Source organism: Mus caroli, chromosome 17 (genome assembly GCF_900094665.2).
Source record: "Mus caroli chromosome 17, CAROLI_EIJ_v1.1, whole genome shotgun sequence".
In the NCBI taxonomy this organism is placed as follows: domain Eukaryota; kingdom Metazoa; phylum Chordata; class Mammalia; order Rodentia; family Muridae; genus Mus; species Mus caroli.
Genome location: NC_034586.1, coordinates 37879870 through 37897044, shown reverse-complemented (window position 1 = coordinate 37897044; position 17175 = coordinate 37879870). Strand labels below are relative to the sequence as shown.

Here is a 17175-nt window from a genome sequence, read left to right as displayed (position 1 = left end):
CTCTCTCTCTCTCTCTCTCTCTCTCTCTCTCCCTCCCTCCCTCCCTCCCTTCCTCTCCCTCCCTCTCTTTCTCTCCCTCTCTTTCTCTTCCCCCTCTCTCCACATGTTCCTGGCCAGCCTCTTCTCTTTCTCCCTCTCCATTACCTACTCCCTCTCTCTGTCTCTACTCAACAACCCTTCCCATGTCCATAAATAAACTCTATTCTATACCATACAGTCTTATGACTGGTACCTCAGGAGGAAGGAATATCTCAACATGGGCCCACCAAGGTACCCCTCCCACCTTCACCATACTTGTCTCTATTAAACATATCCTGGCTCTGCTTTCATACAATTATGTCTTATAATTTCAGAATGAAATTAATATAAAACAGAAGCATGGTGCTCACCAAGATGAACATAAAGCACACACTCCATCAAATGCAGATAGCTTCCTAGACACTGTAGCTTAAAAAGGTGATGGCAAACACAAATAATTTGAAAACTCCAGAAGCAAATGAATCTTGGTATGGAATAGAACAATGAGAGTCCAACTCAAACATTGACCCTAAGCCACAGTGTATTCTTATGTTGTGACTTCAGCACTAGTCTTAAGAGACCTAAGTGAGTCATGACTGAACAATTAATTTATTTCAAACAAGTTTCCCAATTCTTACCTTAAAAAATAAAAGAGTGAGAAATAACATTGACCTCATGTGGATGTTATAGACATTATGCAGAACAATGTAAGAACTCAAACCCATAGCATACTTAGGAAACAATCGCCAACAATACCTTCTTGAGTTTTTCAATCTGCTTCTTCCGCACTGAAGTGTTGTCAATGGCCAGGACCTCCACAGAGTCTTCTTTTTCCAACTGATACTTATTTACTCCAACAATTACCTCAGAACCTGTTGATTTCCCAAAGGAAAATAACAAGTAGATTTGCTCATAAATGATCCCTGATTGAGAATGCTCTTATTAGCACATATTTTTAAAGAGTTATCTTAACTCATAATGAATTTCAACATAATTCGGAAACTGCATCCTGTGATACAGAGAACAGTTACACTGTTCCATGAAGGATGCTCTGCAAGGAAGGGCTTTGCTTCTCTCCTGGCTACACACTATCTCAGTTCCTCACACAAGAAACCAAGTCACTTTTCAGCACAGAGTTAGAAAGCAAAGTAAGTAACAATAGCCAATAGCTTTCCAGGATTTTTATGTTTTTCTTACGGACAATTCTTTTTTTTTTTTTTTTTGGTTTTTCAAGACAGGGTTCTTACGGACAATTCTTAAATGAAACCTAAATCAGTATTATGAACATACTTTCTCTCCTTAAGAAGAAACTCACTCCCTGCATCCTCAGTCCCTTCACAGCCTTAGCATAGTCAGTAATGACTCTTTCTTTACTTGTACAATTTCCTCTTTGATTCCAAAGAAATCTCTCTACTCCCAAGAGTTCATGTCTGTCCTAGTCCCAGTTGTATGCCCAGCCACAGAGGACACCGCAAACAGAGCATACCAAAAAGTATGCCTCGAGTGAATGAGTGAAGTCCCCCATGGAGAGCACAATGACTGTCAAGCACACCATCCTTAATACTGCCATTGGCACTATCCACTCATAAGTACATATATGCTTACATGGGTGCTTGCAAGAATGCAAAGACACAAGATATAGACATATGGATATAGTCAGATATGCAGATATGAGGAATATTTTACTGAAGCTATAGTTTTCCATTGTTTCACTTAAAAATGTATTTGTACCAATTGTACACACTAACCATAGACAAAAGCCCTCCTGAATTATTGGATTTCATATATGTTTTTCTATTCTCTCTTACCAGAATCTATTCTAGCTTGTCTTCGGGCAGCACATTCTTCAATGCGAAGTTTAGGGATTCCTTCAGCTACAGCTTTGGCCATTCCACCCATTTCTTCAACTTCATGTATCAACTGAGGAAAAATAATAAACTGTACTAACTGCTTTTGTGCATCACCTTGATACAAGCTGGAGTTATCACAGAGAAAAGAAAAGCCTCCATAAGATCCAGCTGTAAGGCATTTTCTCAATTAGTGATTAAGGGGGTAAGGCCCATTGTGGGTGATGCCACCCCAGCGATGGTAGTCTTGGGTTCCTTAAGAAAGCAAGCTGAGCAAGGCAGAGGAAACAAGACAGTAAGCAGCACCCCTCCATGATCTCTACATCATCTCCTGCTCTCTACCCTGTATGAGTTCTAGTCCTGACTTCCTTTGGTGATGAACAGCAATGTGAATGTGTAAGCTGAATAAACCCCTTTCCTCCCCAACTTGCTTCTTGATCATGATGTTTGCACAGGAACAGAAACCCCAAGACAAATTGGTACCAGAAGTGGGGTATTCCTGTGAAAACCTGACCGTGTTTTGGGAAGGACTATCGAAGGATTTTGGAACTTTGGGCTTGAAGATACATTCGTTGTTAAGAGCTCTGTCAGATGTTGTCAGCTTGGAAGATAATGTTGAGAATGGTGCAGAAGATGGAGGTCTGGCTTGTGAAATTTCAGAGGGAAGATTAAAGACTCTTATCAGGGCTGTTGCTATTTTGTTTGTGAAGATTCTGTGATTTTGGTTAGCTATGGCTGAAGAATCAGCTGTGATGAACAAGAAGCCAGAACTACTAAATCAAAACCTTTGCATTACTGGGACTATTGATGCTGGTTAGCTGGAGCTAAGAAATTAGTGGCGATTAAGAGGAGACCAGCATCATTGAGGTGACATCTTCTGGGAAGTGTTTTCTGAAAGCACAAAGAGGCTCTGTTCCAGAGGTAGTCAAGGTTGTACCTTGTGCTGTGGCTGAACTTCGTAATGTGTAGAAGTCACACAGTGGTACTGTGGCTGAACTTCGTAATGTGTAAGTCACACGGTGGTACTGGTTTTGAAAGCATGAAGGGGTCACGAAGAGCAGCTGAGGCTTGGCACTGTGAGAGGCCATAGAAGGCCATTGGTGAAGGTGCAGCCTCAGTTGCAATTTATGGCCAAGGACTGAAGGGGTCATGCAAAGAAGTTAAGGTTTGGCACCATGAAGAGAGTCTATGAGAAGCTGTTGGTGATGCCTAGTTGCAGTGTTTTGGAGATGCCAGTACCATGAGATGACCATCAAGAACAGCAGCAGCAGTGGAGAACAGGCAGCTGGAGCCAGAAGACAAGGTATGTCCTACAAAGGGCAGGGCTGGAGAAGTGACCCAAGCCCATAGAGGAGCCCAGGAGATTGTGAGTGGATCTCAGACATTGGACAGTTGGAGCTTGATTTTGCTTTTGATTGTGACTGTGTCCTAATATTTTTTCCCTCGGGAAGAAATTATTTTAATGGAGCCCACAGCTAAGAGACTTTGAATTGTAAAAAGACTTTGGATTTTAAAAGAGATTAGATATTTTAAAGGGATTGAAATTTTATTATGTAAGAATTTGCAAAGACTGTGGTACTTTTAAAGTTATTTAGATGTTGGGTATGAATCAGAAAGTAAGGATTGAGGCTTAATAGTGATGTGTTTGTGTGTCAAGTTGACAAGGGGTCAATTGTAGTGGCTGGTTTTGTGTGTCAACTTAACACAAGCTGGAGTTATCACAGAGAAAGGAGCTTCAGTTGAGGAAATGCCTCCATGAGATCCAACTGTAAGGCATTTTCTCAATTAGTGATCAAGGTGGGAGGGCCTAACCCATTGTGGGTGGTGCCATCGCTGGGCTGGTAGTCTTGGATTTTGCAAGAAAGCAAGCTGAGCAAGCCAGGGGAAGCAAGCCAGGGGAAGTAAGCAGCACCCCTCCATGGCACCTGCATCAGCTCTCTACCCTGTGTGAGTTCCAGTCCTGACTTCCCTTGGTGATGAACAGCAATGTGAATGTGTAAGCTGAATAAGCCCTTTCCTCTCTAAACTTGCATTTTGGTCATGAAGTTTGTGCAGGAATGGAAACCCTGACTAAGACAGAAACCAAAAGAGGAAAAAGGAAAAAAAGAAAACTAAGAGGTAAAACCATTCAATTTAGCCCTGGATGTAATATATCCCCTAACATTCAAATTACTAGCTAAATGCTAATACTTTATAAGACAATAATACAAAAGAAATATGTAAAATTTATGTAATTAAAGCTATCTAAAAAAGACAAAAAAAAAAAAACCCTCTAAAATATATTCTGGAAAACCTGAAACTTCTCAGTCAAGTCTTGTAGGAAAGGGCTAATAATAGCCCCAATTCTCTAGCCTTTACTTTTGGTTACATGAATAAGAAGTAATATTACATACGGTTGTATATGAGATGGAAGAGAATTGTCAAAACCCTAGTACAACATAGTAAAAATATACATACAAGATGTGTGTCAAGACACAAGTCAGCCGGGCAGTGGTGGCTTATGCCTTTAATTCCAGCACTTGGGAGGCAGAGGCAGGCAGATTTCTGAGTTCAAGGACAGCCTGGTCTACAGAGTGAGTTCCAGGACAGCCAGGGCTACACAGAGAAACCCTGTCTCGATTTAAAAAAAAAAAAAAAAAAGACACAAGTCAGTAGAGATCGTGATGCTTTCAAAACAGTCTAGACTAAAACAGCTTCAAATTTCTGATCACAAATATTAGAGGCAAGAGTAAGAACTTAGGATGAAAAGCACACTAATATTAATAAATTTGCTCATAGAATTATTAATAGAAATAATTCCAAACTAAGTCTCCTGCAGTTCATGTGCATGGGTTTATAAAGTTGACTAGAGTTCTGGAGGGGGAATGACAGAAGGTTAAGGAAGACAGACATGTACAGGCATAAGCAAAGCTGGGACTGGGTGGACCCTAAGCTTCCTGATGCAGAGAGATGTGGCAGCTAAGAGCAATGGCCATGCAGCTCAGTGCTTTTATTATTTTTAGCACAGGAGGAGGGATTAGTCTCCACACTAGGTCTACATCAGGCAGCAGCCTCAGGCTGCAGACATCCCAGGAAGAGGAAGCTGCTGTTGCTGTTCTTGCACACACTGTGTATATTTCCTGGGGACTAAAGGAAGACTGTGTCAATTCCCTGGTCTGAGTCACTGAGGTCCTTGACATGGCTGAGCTCAGGATTTTATCGATGCTAATCAAGGATAAGAACAGAATGGAGAAACTGTCAAACATGTAAAGCTACAAATGACTCATCTCCTAGTAAGCTTCTTCGAGAAGTGCTTTGCGATTACCATAGAGATATACAACTGGTCAGTGCTTACAGACTAAGAGACTGGAGCACTCCACACAAAACAGGACATTTATATCACATCCCTTCCCCCAAGCCTCAAGTGAACATTGCGGAAGGGGAGGTGGAAAGACTCTAAGAGTCAGAGTGTCTGAGAAAAAAAACAGTTGAGCCAACCAAGACAGCAGACTTGTACACATGAACTCGCAGTAGCTGCTGGGACTGCATGCAAAGACCTGCATGAAATTAAGCCAGTCAAGATCTCATTTTGGAGAGGGAAACAGGTTGTAGAGTTCCATCTCTATTTTAGGAGCTCTTGGCAGTTGGTGTCTACTAGGAGTTGGGGAAACCCATTTTCTCTAGGGAAGCCAGTTCTGACAGTAGATGATCTCACATTCATACAGAGAGGCAGCAAAAAATGGACTGGTTTTTTGTTTGTTTGTTTGTTTTTTGGGTTTTTTTGTTGTTTGTTTTTTAAGGTAAAGCACATAAAGTTAGGAGGAAAAGTGAATGCAGGAAGAATTAGCAGAAAAAAATAGGGGTTGGATTTGACCCAAATACATTACAGGCATGTATGAATATTAAATAATTTTTACAAAAGAAGTGCTTGGAAAAACAGGTATGAGATTCATACTTTATATTCCACAAATCTCAGCAGACCTAGAGAGAAGTTCAAATCACACAAGAACATGAGAATAGTAAAGGAGGGAAGAAGCTGATGTAATTATATTGGTAAGAAGGAGAAAGGTAAGACAAGGTATTAATTGGCTGAAATATCAAATATTATTTAACCAGGAAAGCAAGTGTCTAAAGTTTGTGTCTAATGCATAAAGCCAATCAAATTACAAGAGCTACTATATGTGCAACTTAAAATACACAGATGATAGATTAAAAGAAAAAAACTGTCATGTAGTCCAACAAATAGAAAAATAAGAAATGAAAGTTAATAGAGTGCTACCTCTATGTGTGTATGTCTGTGTGTGTGTCCACGTGTGTGTCTCAGCCTGTGTGCCTGTGTTTGTGTCTGTATGTGTCAATATGCATCTGTGTCTGCACCTGCTCATCTATCTCTGTGTGTGTCTGTGTCTATGTATATGGACATGCGTCTGTTTGTGTGTGTGTGCTGCTTATATGTGTCTGTCTGTCTGTGTCTGTGCATCTATTTAAGCATATGCACTTTATAATAGCTATCTTTTAATCCTGCATAAAATACAATCATAGAAACAGAAATATATTTTTAAATTGTTTCAGTAGTGAAAACTATAAAGTCAAAGATAAATTTCCCTTTTTCATATACATTTTATAATCTTATAAATCTAAAAATGGTTGTTTATAGATTAAAAGATTATAAAAAGCAAAGTTATAAGGAAGAGAATCTGACCTTCAGAGCAGCCTCATAAACATCATTTGTGAGAGATTCCATCATATACGATCCTCCCCAAGGATCAGCCACTTTTGGGATCCCAGATTCTTCCTGAATGATGATTTGTGTGTTCCGGGCAATCCGAGCACTTTTCACAGTAGGCAAACCCAGAGCTTCATCAAAAGAGTTCGTATGCAAAGACTGTGTTCCTCCAAACACAGCTGCCATGGCTTCGATTGCAGTGCGGACAATGTTATTGTAAGGATCCTAAAACATTTGACCAAAAATCCAAATCAAAGTAAGAAAAAGGTTCACAGGCAACAGAGTAATAAGACACATTATAATTAAGCAACAACTATATAACCTAGACCTATTTTGAAAGCACTTTTGGGGTGGATTGAACATCAGACATCAGATATCAGAGTAACAAATAAACTCTGCTAAATTAGTCAGCAAGCTATAAAAGAATTAAGAGCCAAGAAGTCTAGTCCAGGTTTGGGCATAAAAACATATATCAAATAGTCCAAAATATCAAACACATTTACACTATTTTTTTAATTGGGTATTTATTTCATTTACATTTCCAATGCTATCCCAAAAGTCCTCCACACGCTCCTCCACCCATTCCCCCACCCACCCACTCCCACTTCTTGGCCCTGGCGACATTTACACTATTTAAATACTGTTCATAATCGTATCATGAAGTATAGGTTTTCTTATATTACCAGAACATTTTTTCCTAATTTACTATCTCCTAATTATTTTATATACCTCAGAGTATGTCCTTAATGGATGTGTACAAAGTAAGCACTTAATAAGTGACCAATTAAACTGATTAAGTATAAACTCTTAAGTAGGAAATTGGATTCAACTTCATTATTATATTCCTGTGATGTCAGCCAGTTACTCAATTTCTATAGACTTCAGCTTTAACTGTAAAAATCAACACATTAAGATATAAGTATAAACATTCCTTCCAACCTTAGAATCTCTATTTCTCTAATCATAAAGAATATGTTCATTGTTATTCAATGTTAAAAGTTGAAAAGACATGTAACTTAAAAATCAAAGTGAACATATAAAATAAATTGACAATTTTAATGGAATCAAATTACACTATCCAAATGATAATAGCCTTTGAATACCTGTTTGTATTCTTGTTTGAAACAAAACTGTTTGTGTATGTGTGTGTGTGTGTGTGCATATATATATATATACACACACAAATATATATATATTTAGATAAAATGAAAACTTAAATATGTAGTTTATACAAAAGTATGTCTTAAAATTATTTAAAAGTATTAATTTAATGTTGCTTTTATTTCTTCTTCAACAGCAAATAATTTTCTACTATATTAGCAGAGCACATAATCTCAAGAATTGAAAACTGAGATTTCATGTAATTAAAAACCTTCTGTCTAACAAAGGAAAAAAAAATCGCTAAAGAGACTTGCTTCAGAATGCATAAATTTAAAAAAAAAATCTACCAATGGGAAATTAATACCTAAGATACATAAAGATCTGAAAAAATTAGTCCCCTAAGTCAAAAACCACTGTCAACAAATGGGCTAATGAACTGGACAGCTCTCAAAAGAAAAACTACAAATAGCAGTTGAACATGAAGTGTTCATAGCTTTAGCTATCTGGAAAGTGTATATTAAAACTGCTTTAAGATTATATTTCATAAGAAACCCGAGCCAGCCCCCCCCCCCAAAAAAAAGCCAACATAGGCAGAGCTGGAAAATCCTGAGGATGAGGGGAGAAAGGACTGTAGAAGCCAGGGGGTCAGAGACACCACAAGAACACAGACCACAAAAATCAACTAGCCAGGGCTCATAGGGACTCAGAGGCTGAACTGACAATCAAGGAGTCTGACCTAGGTCCTCTTCATGTATGTTATGGTGTGTAGCTTGGTGTTCTTGTGGAACTCCTAACAGTGGGCACAGGGACTGTCTCTGACTCTTTTGCTTGTTTGAGGGACCCTTATACTACTCCTACTGGATTGCACTACCCAGCCGTAATATGAGAGGAGGTGCCTAGTCTCACTGAAGTATGTTACCTCATGTTTGGTTGATGTCCCTGGGAGGCCTGCCCTTTTCTGAAGAGGTATGGATCTGGGGAAGAAGGGAGGTGAGAGGGAGAGACTGGAAGGAGAGGAGGGAGGGGAAACTGCAGTCAGGATGTAATACATACGAGAAGATTAAATTTTAAAAAAGGTTCCATTGCATCCCAGTCAGAATGGCTATCATCATGAACACAAATGATACAAGGTATGGAAGTACATGTCTTTAATCCCAGTATTCAGGAGGCAGAGTGAGGCAGGCAGAGCCAATCTAGTCTACATAATGAGTTCCAGACCAGCCAGAGCTATACAGTAAGACCTTGGATCAGAAGGGGGAAAAATTAAAAGATAGAAATAAAAAAGAAAGGCAAAATACCAAAAAAAAAAAAAAATTATCACAAATGCTGGCAAAGATGTGAAGAGGAGCCACGGTCACTGCTGGTGGAAGTGCAAACTGCTGGAAATCAGTCACACATTCCTAAGGGTCCTTCAAGTACACTACCATGTTCCAGCTATAGTGCTCTGAGTATACACCCAAAGATTTCAAACCAACACAGCACAGGGACACCCGTGCACCCAAATTTACTGATTCTCTAGTCACGATAGTTAGAAAATGAAATGGCCCTGGATCTCTATCAACAGATGAAAACCGAATATGGCACATGAATAAAACAGGCTCCTATGCAGCTATAAAGAAAGCGAAATCATGACAGGCAGGGAAATGCATGTAACTGGAAATCATGTTCAGCAAAATAACCCAGAGTCAGGATAAATACCTATGTTTTCCTCCAACCCACAGAACCTAGATTTAAAACTAAGAGTGTGTGTGTGTGTGTGTGTGTGTGTGTGTGTGTGTTTACAAGTATGCTTGTATGTCACAAAACTAAAAGAGGGCCATGTAGAAAAGCAAAGGAAGGTACTTTATAGTTCTTAAGTAACAGAGAGGATACATGTGATAAAAATAGAGTTGAACATGGACTATCTAGAAAAAGAAACCAGTGGGAAAAAGGAGTGGTGAAGTGGAGTGGACTGAAGAAAACAAAGTAGAAAAGCAAACGTGTCTGAAGAGGACTTGAAACAGACCCATTACTTTGTATGCTAACCTAAAATAGTAGGAAAATGAGTCCTGATTTTGCCAGGCCTAAGCCAAGATAGGAAAGATTTTAGTGTTAACTACTAAAGGGAGCTAATTCTATTCAATATGTGTGAACTCAAACTATTATGCTCCAAGATATTTATAACTCTCAGATATACACAAACAGGCTGTTGAAAACATTTCCTTGCTGTGCCTGTTGCCTAGAAGAAAATGTTCATTTCCATTTTTCAAGTTCTCTATTTTTCCATCCATACCTGCTCAGTAAGTGACCACCCTGATGTCTGGCAGTGTGCTCTTAGAAGAAGAGATTTAGAGTTTTTAGGCTGGAACATTTTCTCTATTAAGTGAGCCCACAGTCTTCTCCCAGCTCGCATCTTGGCTATTTCCATGTAGAAGTTCATTCCAATCCCCCAGAAGAAAGACAACCTAAAAGGACAAAGTCCAGAACCTGCTGAAACTTAAAAACCAAGAAAAGAAACTAATTGTATCATGCACTAGAAGCAATTCACATCTATGTAAGTAACCATAGGCTAACATAGGGATGGGTGTGAATGTTTGCTTCTGTTCAGAATTATTCACTTCACCAGTGATTTTCTTTAGGAAGAAATTTTCTCTTGGTGCTGAGTTAAAGACAGGTTCTTAGGCTGGGGATGTGGCATTGGGGTTCTTACCCAACATGTCCCAGACACCAAACTCTACCCCTAGTAGCACTAAAATAAGCTCTTTTATTTCCCTGGTGCTAAGAATGAACCTGTGGCCTCACACTTGCTTAGACATAGGCTCCCACCATTCAGCTACATGTCCAGTTCAAGATCCATTTCTTTAAAAAAACTAAAGTTGAGGTTGGAGAAATGGCTCAGCCGTTAAGAATACTGACTGTTCTCCCAGAGATCCTGAGTTCAATTCCCAGCAACCACATGGTGGCTCATAACCATCTGATACCCTTTTCCAGTGTAGAAAGAGAACAACAGTGTATTCATCTAAAGAAAGTAACAGTGTACTCACATGCATAAAATAAATATTTTTTTTTTAAAAAGTTGCAACACCAAGTTTGCAACACCAGGGTTGTGACAGAAAGAACACAATCACATGCCTGCTTTGTTTGTGTAGCACAGGGTTGCCTTTGTGTGTGTGTTTTGAGAACATGGCTGAGCACTGAGTTTAGTCATTTTCTTCTCTAATTTGTCCTTAGCCTCTCTATTATCTTTTATTTAACACTGACTTACATATTTAGAGTACTGGTTTGCCTTTAATAGCCAGAGGTTGTAAAATTTCAAATAAAACAAGTGAGCTTTAAGACACGGAAGTTTAATGAAATTCAGTGTATTCCATAAGCTCTAAGGTCTTAGGATCTGTGCTCATTGTCAACATCTGTGAAGACTGAAGAATTTTTCTGTATTTCAATAGATTTATCTAAATTTTATCATGAGTTTATATAAAATAATAATCATATTACATGAAAAATAAACAGTATCTTATAAAGAATAATATTTACCATAAAAACTTATAATAAAAGAAATATTTTACTTTCTACTTTAAAATGTTTTCACTAGAAAAAAAATGTAAAATGTTTTTATATTTTGTGTGTGCAGGTATGCATGTAGCGGACAAAGGACAATGTAAGGTGTGTTTCTTGGGTGTCATTAACCTTTATTTGCTTGTTTACTTTTGAGACTGGTCTGTCCCTGATCCAGAACTCATATAGGAGCTGGGACAGCTGGTCGGTGAGCCTCAGGAACCTACCTTGGCTTCCTGAACACTGGGGCTACAAGTCCACCTCTGGCTTTGAAATTCGAGGTGTAGTGACCGGACTCAGAATCTCTGCAATAATTACCAACTGGGATATTTTCCCAGTCCTGTTTCACAATTTTTGAAGTCTCTTACTTGTACAGCTTAAAAGAGGACAGGTAAGACCTTATATACCTTCAATCTATTTCAATACAACATGCCATGTAGCTTTAGTGAAACACTTATATAAATTCTGGAAGAAATAGACATTTAAAAGGAAAGCAAACTTTTAAAACATTCAGGAACAGTGTAGACCTTGAAGATCTATGTAATGTCCAGGAGTCACTAGGGCACATTTTGGAAGCCACTGTGACAAGATACAATATCTTAGAATAAAGGAACCATCACTAGCGTTTTCTACATTTGAATTGCCACCATGTAGGTGGGACTAGCTTCAGGGACAAGCTCACCAAGGGATTGCTGAATGTTCAGAATGAAGCCTAGCCTGGTTATGAAGAATTTAAGTATTCCATAAACATCAATGGCATGTTTCTACATTTCCATACAACTTTACTAACAATTCATTTTCAGACAAAATAGTATTGTACATCCCAAAATATGTAGGTAAATATTATAGAAAAATGGAATAGGTGATTTCCATATTCTCAAATGGAAAAAAATTAAAGTGATTTTATTTTATGTTTATATTTTAATATATCTTGTATGTACATATAGTTGTACTCCATAAATCACTAGAAAGATGGCATTACTCCAATTAACAAAAAAATACAGACAAATTAAATTCTGAATTTGTGTGTGTGTGTATGTGTGTGTGTGTGTGTGTGTGCTATAGATAAAACTGGCTTATTTTCTCTTTCTCATTTGGAAAAATATAACACAATCTAAATCTGTCATGTATTTATGTCAACAAATTTATTTTATCTGTATTTTACTGTACAGGCAGAAAGTGGTCCTATGCATGCTTTTAATGGAGAAAAGACAAGTAAGTTTAATCTACTGACCTTGGTGCAAATTCATCAATTGTGAGTCCAGCCTGAAGTCCAGTTCTGCAGTACTCCAACCCATCTGCGATGGTATAGGCCAGTTCTAAAATGGCATCAGCTCCTGCTTCCTGCATATGGTACCCGCTAATCGAAATGGAATTAAATTTTGGCATGTTCTATTTAAAATAATAAAAACAACAAAGAATAAAATATGAAAAGCTTCTGTTAGACTCATTTTAAATGACGTTCAATTTCATATATACTTGGTAGTTTATAATCTTAACTGAAAAAAAACCTACTGTTTGTTACATTGGATTCACTCTCAAATTTCAATGACTGATCTATGAAGTGTTTTCAAGATGTTATGCTTGTTTTTCTCCAAACAGCTACACCAGTTATCCCTTCACAAAGACCTTATAATTTTGCCTGATATGTTGAAGACACACAAATTTCATATTACTTAGAATATTTTCTTATTTGAATGAAGGTATTGAATATGAACAAGTACACCGTGAACAAAATTGATTTGATATTAGTGTTATATTTTGAAGTAAAATAGGCCAAAATGCAAGCTTAAAAAAAATATCAAAGATTACCCCGTAGAGACTAAGCACTCAAAAAAAATTAGTTGCCATTGTTTATATATGGTGTAACATAAATATACCACATTTATATGTACCTTGCATATATGCAAATATACATTCATATAATATATATAGTTCTGAATTTTATATTCTCAAGGATTCTACTTATAACCCAAATCTCTTTGAAAATGAGCTATAGCAAAATCACAAAGGAGATAGAATCATGTGGAACTGAAAAAAAAAAAAATGACTGTATATTTGGAGGTAACACACAAAATCCAGGACACGGGTGCTTTGCTGTGAAGAGGAATGTACTGATAGTCTTTTAAAATAATAGAAATACTAGCATAATATAATACTATTCAAACTTTAAAAGGAAGGAAATTCTAATATGATATAAAATGAACAGACACTGGGGATGTTGTATCAAATGGAATGGGCCTGCCCAAAAAAGAAATACTGAATGATCCTACTCATATTAGCAATAATCAGTATTCAAATTTGCTAATGTTTAGAGCAATACAATGATGGAATACGAGAGCAGGAAAGTGGGGCAGGATGGTGTTTTCTGTTGAATAGTTTTAGTTCTACAAAATTAAGAGTAAAGGTAAATGGTTGCATAGAAATGGAAATATGCCTCATGCCACTTAACACTTGTGGGTGGGTAACACAGAAATATCATGATATGTATATTTTTCCATAAAATATAGTTATCAGTATATAAGTACTTCAAAAAGCATCATTTGATCAGAATCTGAAATTGGGATGTTGTCACTTACAGGAAAAACTCTGTTAAAGCATTTCTGACCATTAGGATGCTTTACATGGTAAAAGCCCATGAGGATACAGAAGCATAGGGTGATGCTCTCCAGCCCAGTAACCAGTCTTCACCTTCTTCCTCTCAGAGCAAGTCCTAAGGTTAGAGTTCCATGGCACAAGTCCTACACTCCAGCCTTTTCTTACTACTGCGTCCACAGAGATAGGAGGACTTGGCTACGCTCCTCTGTAAGATCCCTCTGACTCTCCCACATCTGGCCAGCCTTCCCTTCTTCCTTCCTTAACCATAAATGATACACCTAACAACAAAAGAGAAAGAAGATAAAAGGAACCCGGAGTTCCAATTACTACGGAGCTCCACAGACACAAACCCCTCACAGCTGCCTTCTAACTTCCTTAAAACAAACAGAAGTGACTCCTATTTAGCTTAAGCTCCTGCTATTTATATGCTTCTTCCATATCACCACACAGAATCTTTACCTATATCTTACAAACTCAAAAGGTGGTATAAATTCAGAGTTATACATAATACAAGTATACATATACAAGTCTATCTAGTACAACTCAACAGGGCAGATGTAAAACATGAACATACTGTGCAATGTACAAAAAGCTCAGTAACAAATGAGGCGTGCAGAGAATGTGTGCAGGATTTCTGATCTAACTACATATAGAGGGTGAATAGGTTAAAAAAAAAGCTTTGATGCAGAAGAGACTGTGTCTTTAGCATTAAGCAGTTTTAAGGGAGTAAAATGAGGAGTAAAACATTCCGTAGCAAGGAGCAAAGTGTGAGCACAGCAGAAACCATGATCTGCTTGAAGGCAAATGTAGAGGGGATGCTGCTTCTGCGGCAGCCTTCCCAGGGAGCCTTCTTCTCCTGCTAATCTGTGCCTAATTGGGTGAATGAGGCATGTCACTGAGGTGGCAAACACATGAGTGGTCTGTTCCAACCCAGTTTGTAAAAGAAATGAACCTGACATTCTGATGCCCATTTCTCTTGATACCAGTGTGTATCTTCACTCCATCTGAACTCTCAAGGGAACTAAGGGAGTTAGAATTCCCTGACTCTAATAATTATCAGACAACTAAATACCAACGAATAAAACAGTAAGTTGAACATAGCCAACATGATGGCAAGACACCTTGGTAATACAACTTACTCAGTTATGAAATTCAAAGAAACTTGTAGAACTTTGTGAAAATCCCTACAAACGGCTACAGCAAGATCTGCAGAAAGCAAGCATACCTGTGCTGTGTATTGGAAAATGTCAGCGATAATTTTCATGGATGGCTCTGGGGGAAAAATATAAGTATTTCTGACCATAAACTCCTTTAGGATGTCATTCTGAATTGTGCCAGTGAGCTTCTCCTTCGGCACACCTTGCTCTTCCCCAGTTACTATAAATGTTGCCAGGACTGGGATGACAGCTCCATTCATAGTCATGGAAACGGACATTTTTTCTAAAGGAATGCCATCAAATAGGATTTTGGTGTCTTCTACAGTGTCAATAGCAACTCCAGCCATTCCAACATCTCCACGAACTCTGGGGTTGTCTGAATCATAACCACGATGTGTTGCCAAGTCAAAGGCAACAGACAACCCCTGCTGACCAGCTACAGGATATAAAGAAAACCATGGGTATGTTAGAGTCCCAGATAGCAGATGTACCGCATCACAGTATACTGTTATTACATGTCGTGCTCATGTGAAACTAATTTGAAAAATATTTGACTTTCTAGGAATCTGCACTTTGTAGGAGGCTAAGACACACAAACTGAGCTACTAAGTCTATGAACGATAATAAAAGCAACAGAGTAGCACTTAGCTCAGACCTACACAAGGATTTGCTGCTTGAGCTCATGCATCAGATACTTTTTGGGGTTGGTTTTACTAAGTTTTTTGTTGAGATATTTTCAAAATGCATGAAAACATCTAGCTACTCATATATACTTACTTAATACAACTTGGCATGTATATGCTTTTGTTACTTTATATTTATTCTTTACTGTGGTCATAGCATAATGCCGAGCCATTCAAATCGTGTTGAAATAGAATTTTAGAATGATGAGATTATTCTCATCACCCTAAAAAGGTTTTAATGGAAATAGGAATGAAACCCCAGGCCTTCTGCACACCAGACAAGTGCACTACCATTCAGCTAAATATGCAGTCCTTGTGCAGTGTTCAAATAACTACAATAGTCTACATTAAACGTAAACTCAATCTCTCTGTAAGCAACATAAGCTTAGAAATTGTAAAGTTTAGTATTCAGACAGTAATATTTCATCATACATTAAAAAGGAAGTCGTAGCTATAACTTTCTAATGAAGGACAGATTTCATTGTGGATATATATATATGGTCATCACCTTATATCACCTTATATCCTATGACTGTGCTTGGCAGGATTTAAGCTCTCCTCCCAATTTTTGGTTTCTAAAGACAGACTGCTTCTCTCTTTTTTTCATGCATCTTCATCTTGTTTCTTTTCTACAATGTATGTAGAAGTATGATTTCTCTCTAACTATTTTGCATGTTTTACTTTGGACTCATCTCTTTGACCACAGAGTTGAAAAGCATCCACTTCTTTCACAGCAAATTCAAGCACAAGATGAATGTCATATTTACAGAAATGAGTTAGTGTCTCATGTCATCATAAGCATCATGACTCCTATTAAAATCTTACCCTTAATATTGTCCTTATAGAATTTATTGCTTTCTTCCACAGTACTAAAGCCTGCATACTGACGGATGGTCCAGGGCCTATAGGTATACATGGTGGGATATGGTCCACGTGTGAATGGCTTCACTCCTGGAAGTTCTTCCGGTAAGTCCATAGTATCTGCCCTGGAATATAAGGGCTTTATAGAGATCCCTTCTGGGGTGTGCCATATAAGGTCCTCTGGGTTTTTGCCTTTCAGCTGCTTTTTGGCCAGTACAGCCCATTCTGGGTGAAGGGGTTGCTGCTGATGTAGAAGCCGTTTCCATCTGGAAGCTGATAGACTGTTTAGCTGCTTCAGGTAATGGGGTGATAACAAAAAAAGTTGATTCTTAGCTCTCAACATGGTGAAGCATGAATACTCCCAAAAGGAAATGAGAACAGTCCTAGAAAAATAAAGAGAACAATACAAAACACTTAGAAGTGTGAAGAAAAGTCAGAGCTTTTAGTAAGTAGGGAACAAAAAGAAGGAATATTGTCCTGTTTCATTTTTCTTCCCTTTTCTGGTTGTGTACCTGATATAACACTTACTCTTGTTCTTCTACCTACAGTCTCCTTACTTCATGGCTTCTTGGCTGGTCTTACTGACTAGTGTTAGCCCCCTGAAACCCATTCTATACTCATAAAATGCAAATCTGATTATACCATACTCTCTGCAAAATTTCTGCCAGATT

At 38.0% G+C, this 17175-nt stretch overlaps 1 protein-coding gene across 1 annotated transcript in view; it reads right to left on the bottom strand.

Annotated features, from left to right (window-relative positions):
- The window catches only part of Mmut (methylmalonyl-CoA mutase), a 26277-nt gene that overhangs the window by 7054 nt on the left and 2048 nt on the right, over nucleotides 1-17175 (bottom strand). The window contains exons 2-8 of the mRNA XM_021149058.2: nucleotides 16469-16887; nucleotides 15029-15396; nucleotides 12440-12597; nucleotides 9944-10115; nucleotides 6547-6795; nucleotides 1827-1938; nucleotides 775-890 (exon numbers count right to left, since the gene is read on the bottom strand). Of these exons, the coding sequence (XP_021004717.1) occupies nucleotides 775-890; nucleotides 1827-1938; nucleotides 6547-6795; nucleotides 9944-10115; nucleotides 12440-12597; nucleotides 15029-15396; nucleotides 16469-16847 (1554 nt within the window). The 5' untranslated portion in view covers nucleotides 16848-16887. The remainder of the gene's footprint in view (nucleotides 1-774; nucleotides 891-1826; nucleotides 1939-6546; nucleotides 6796-9943; nucleotides 10116-12439; nucleotides 12598-15028; nucleotides 15397-16468; nucleotides 16888-17175) is intronic.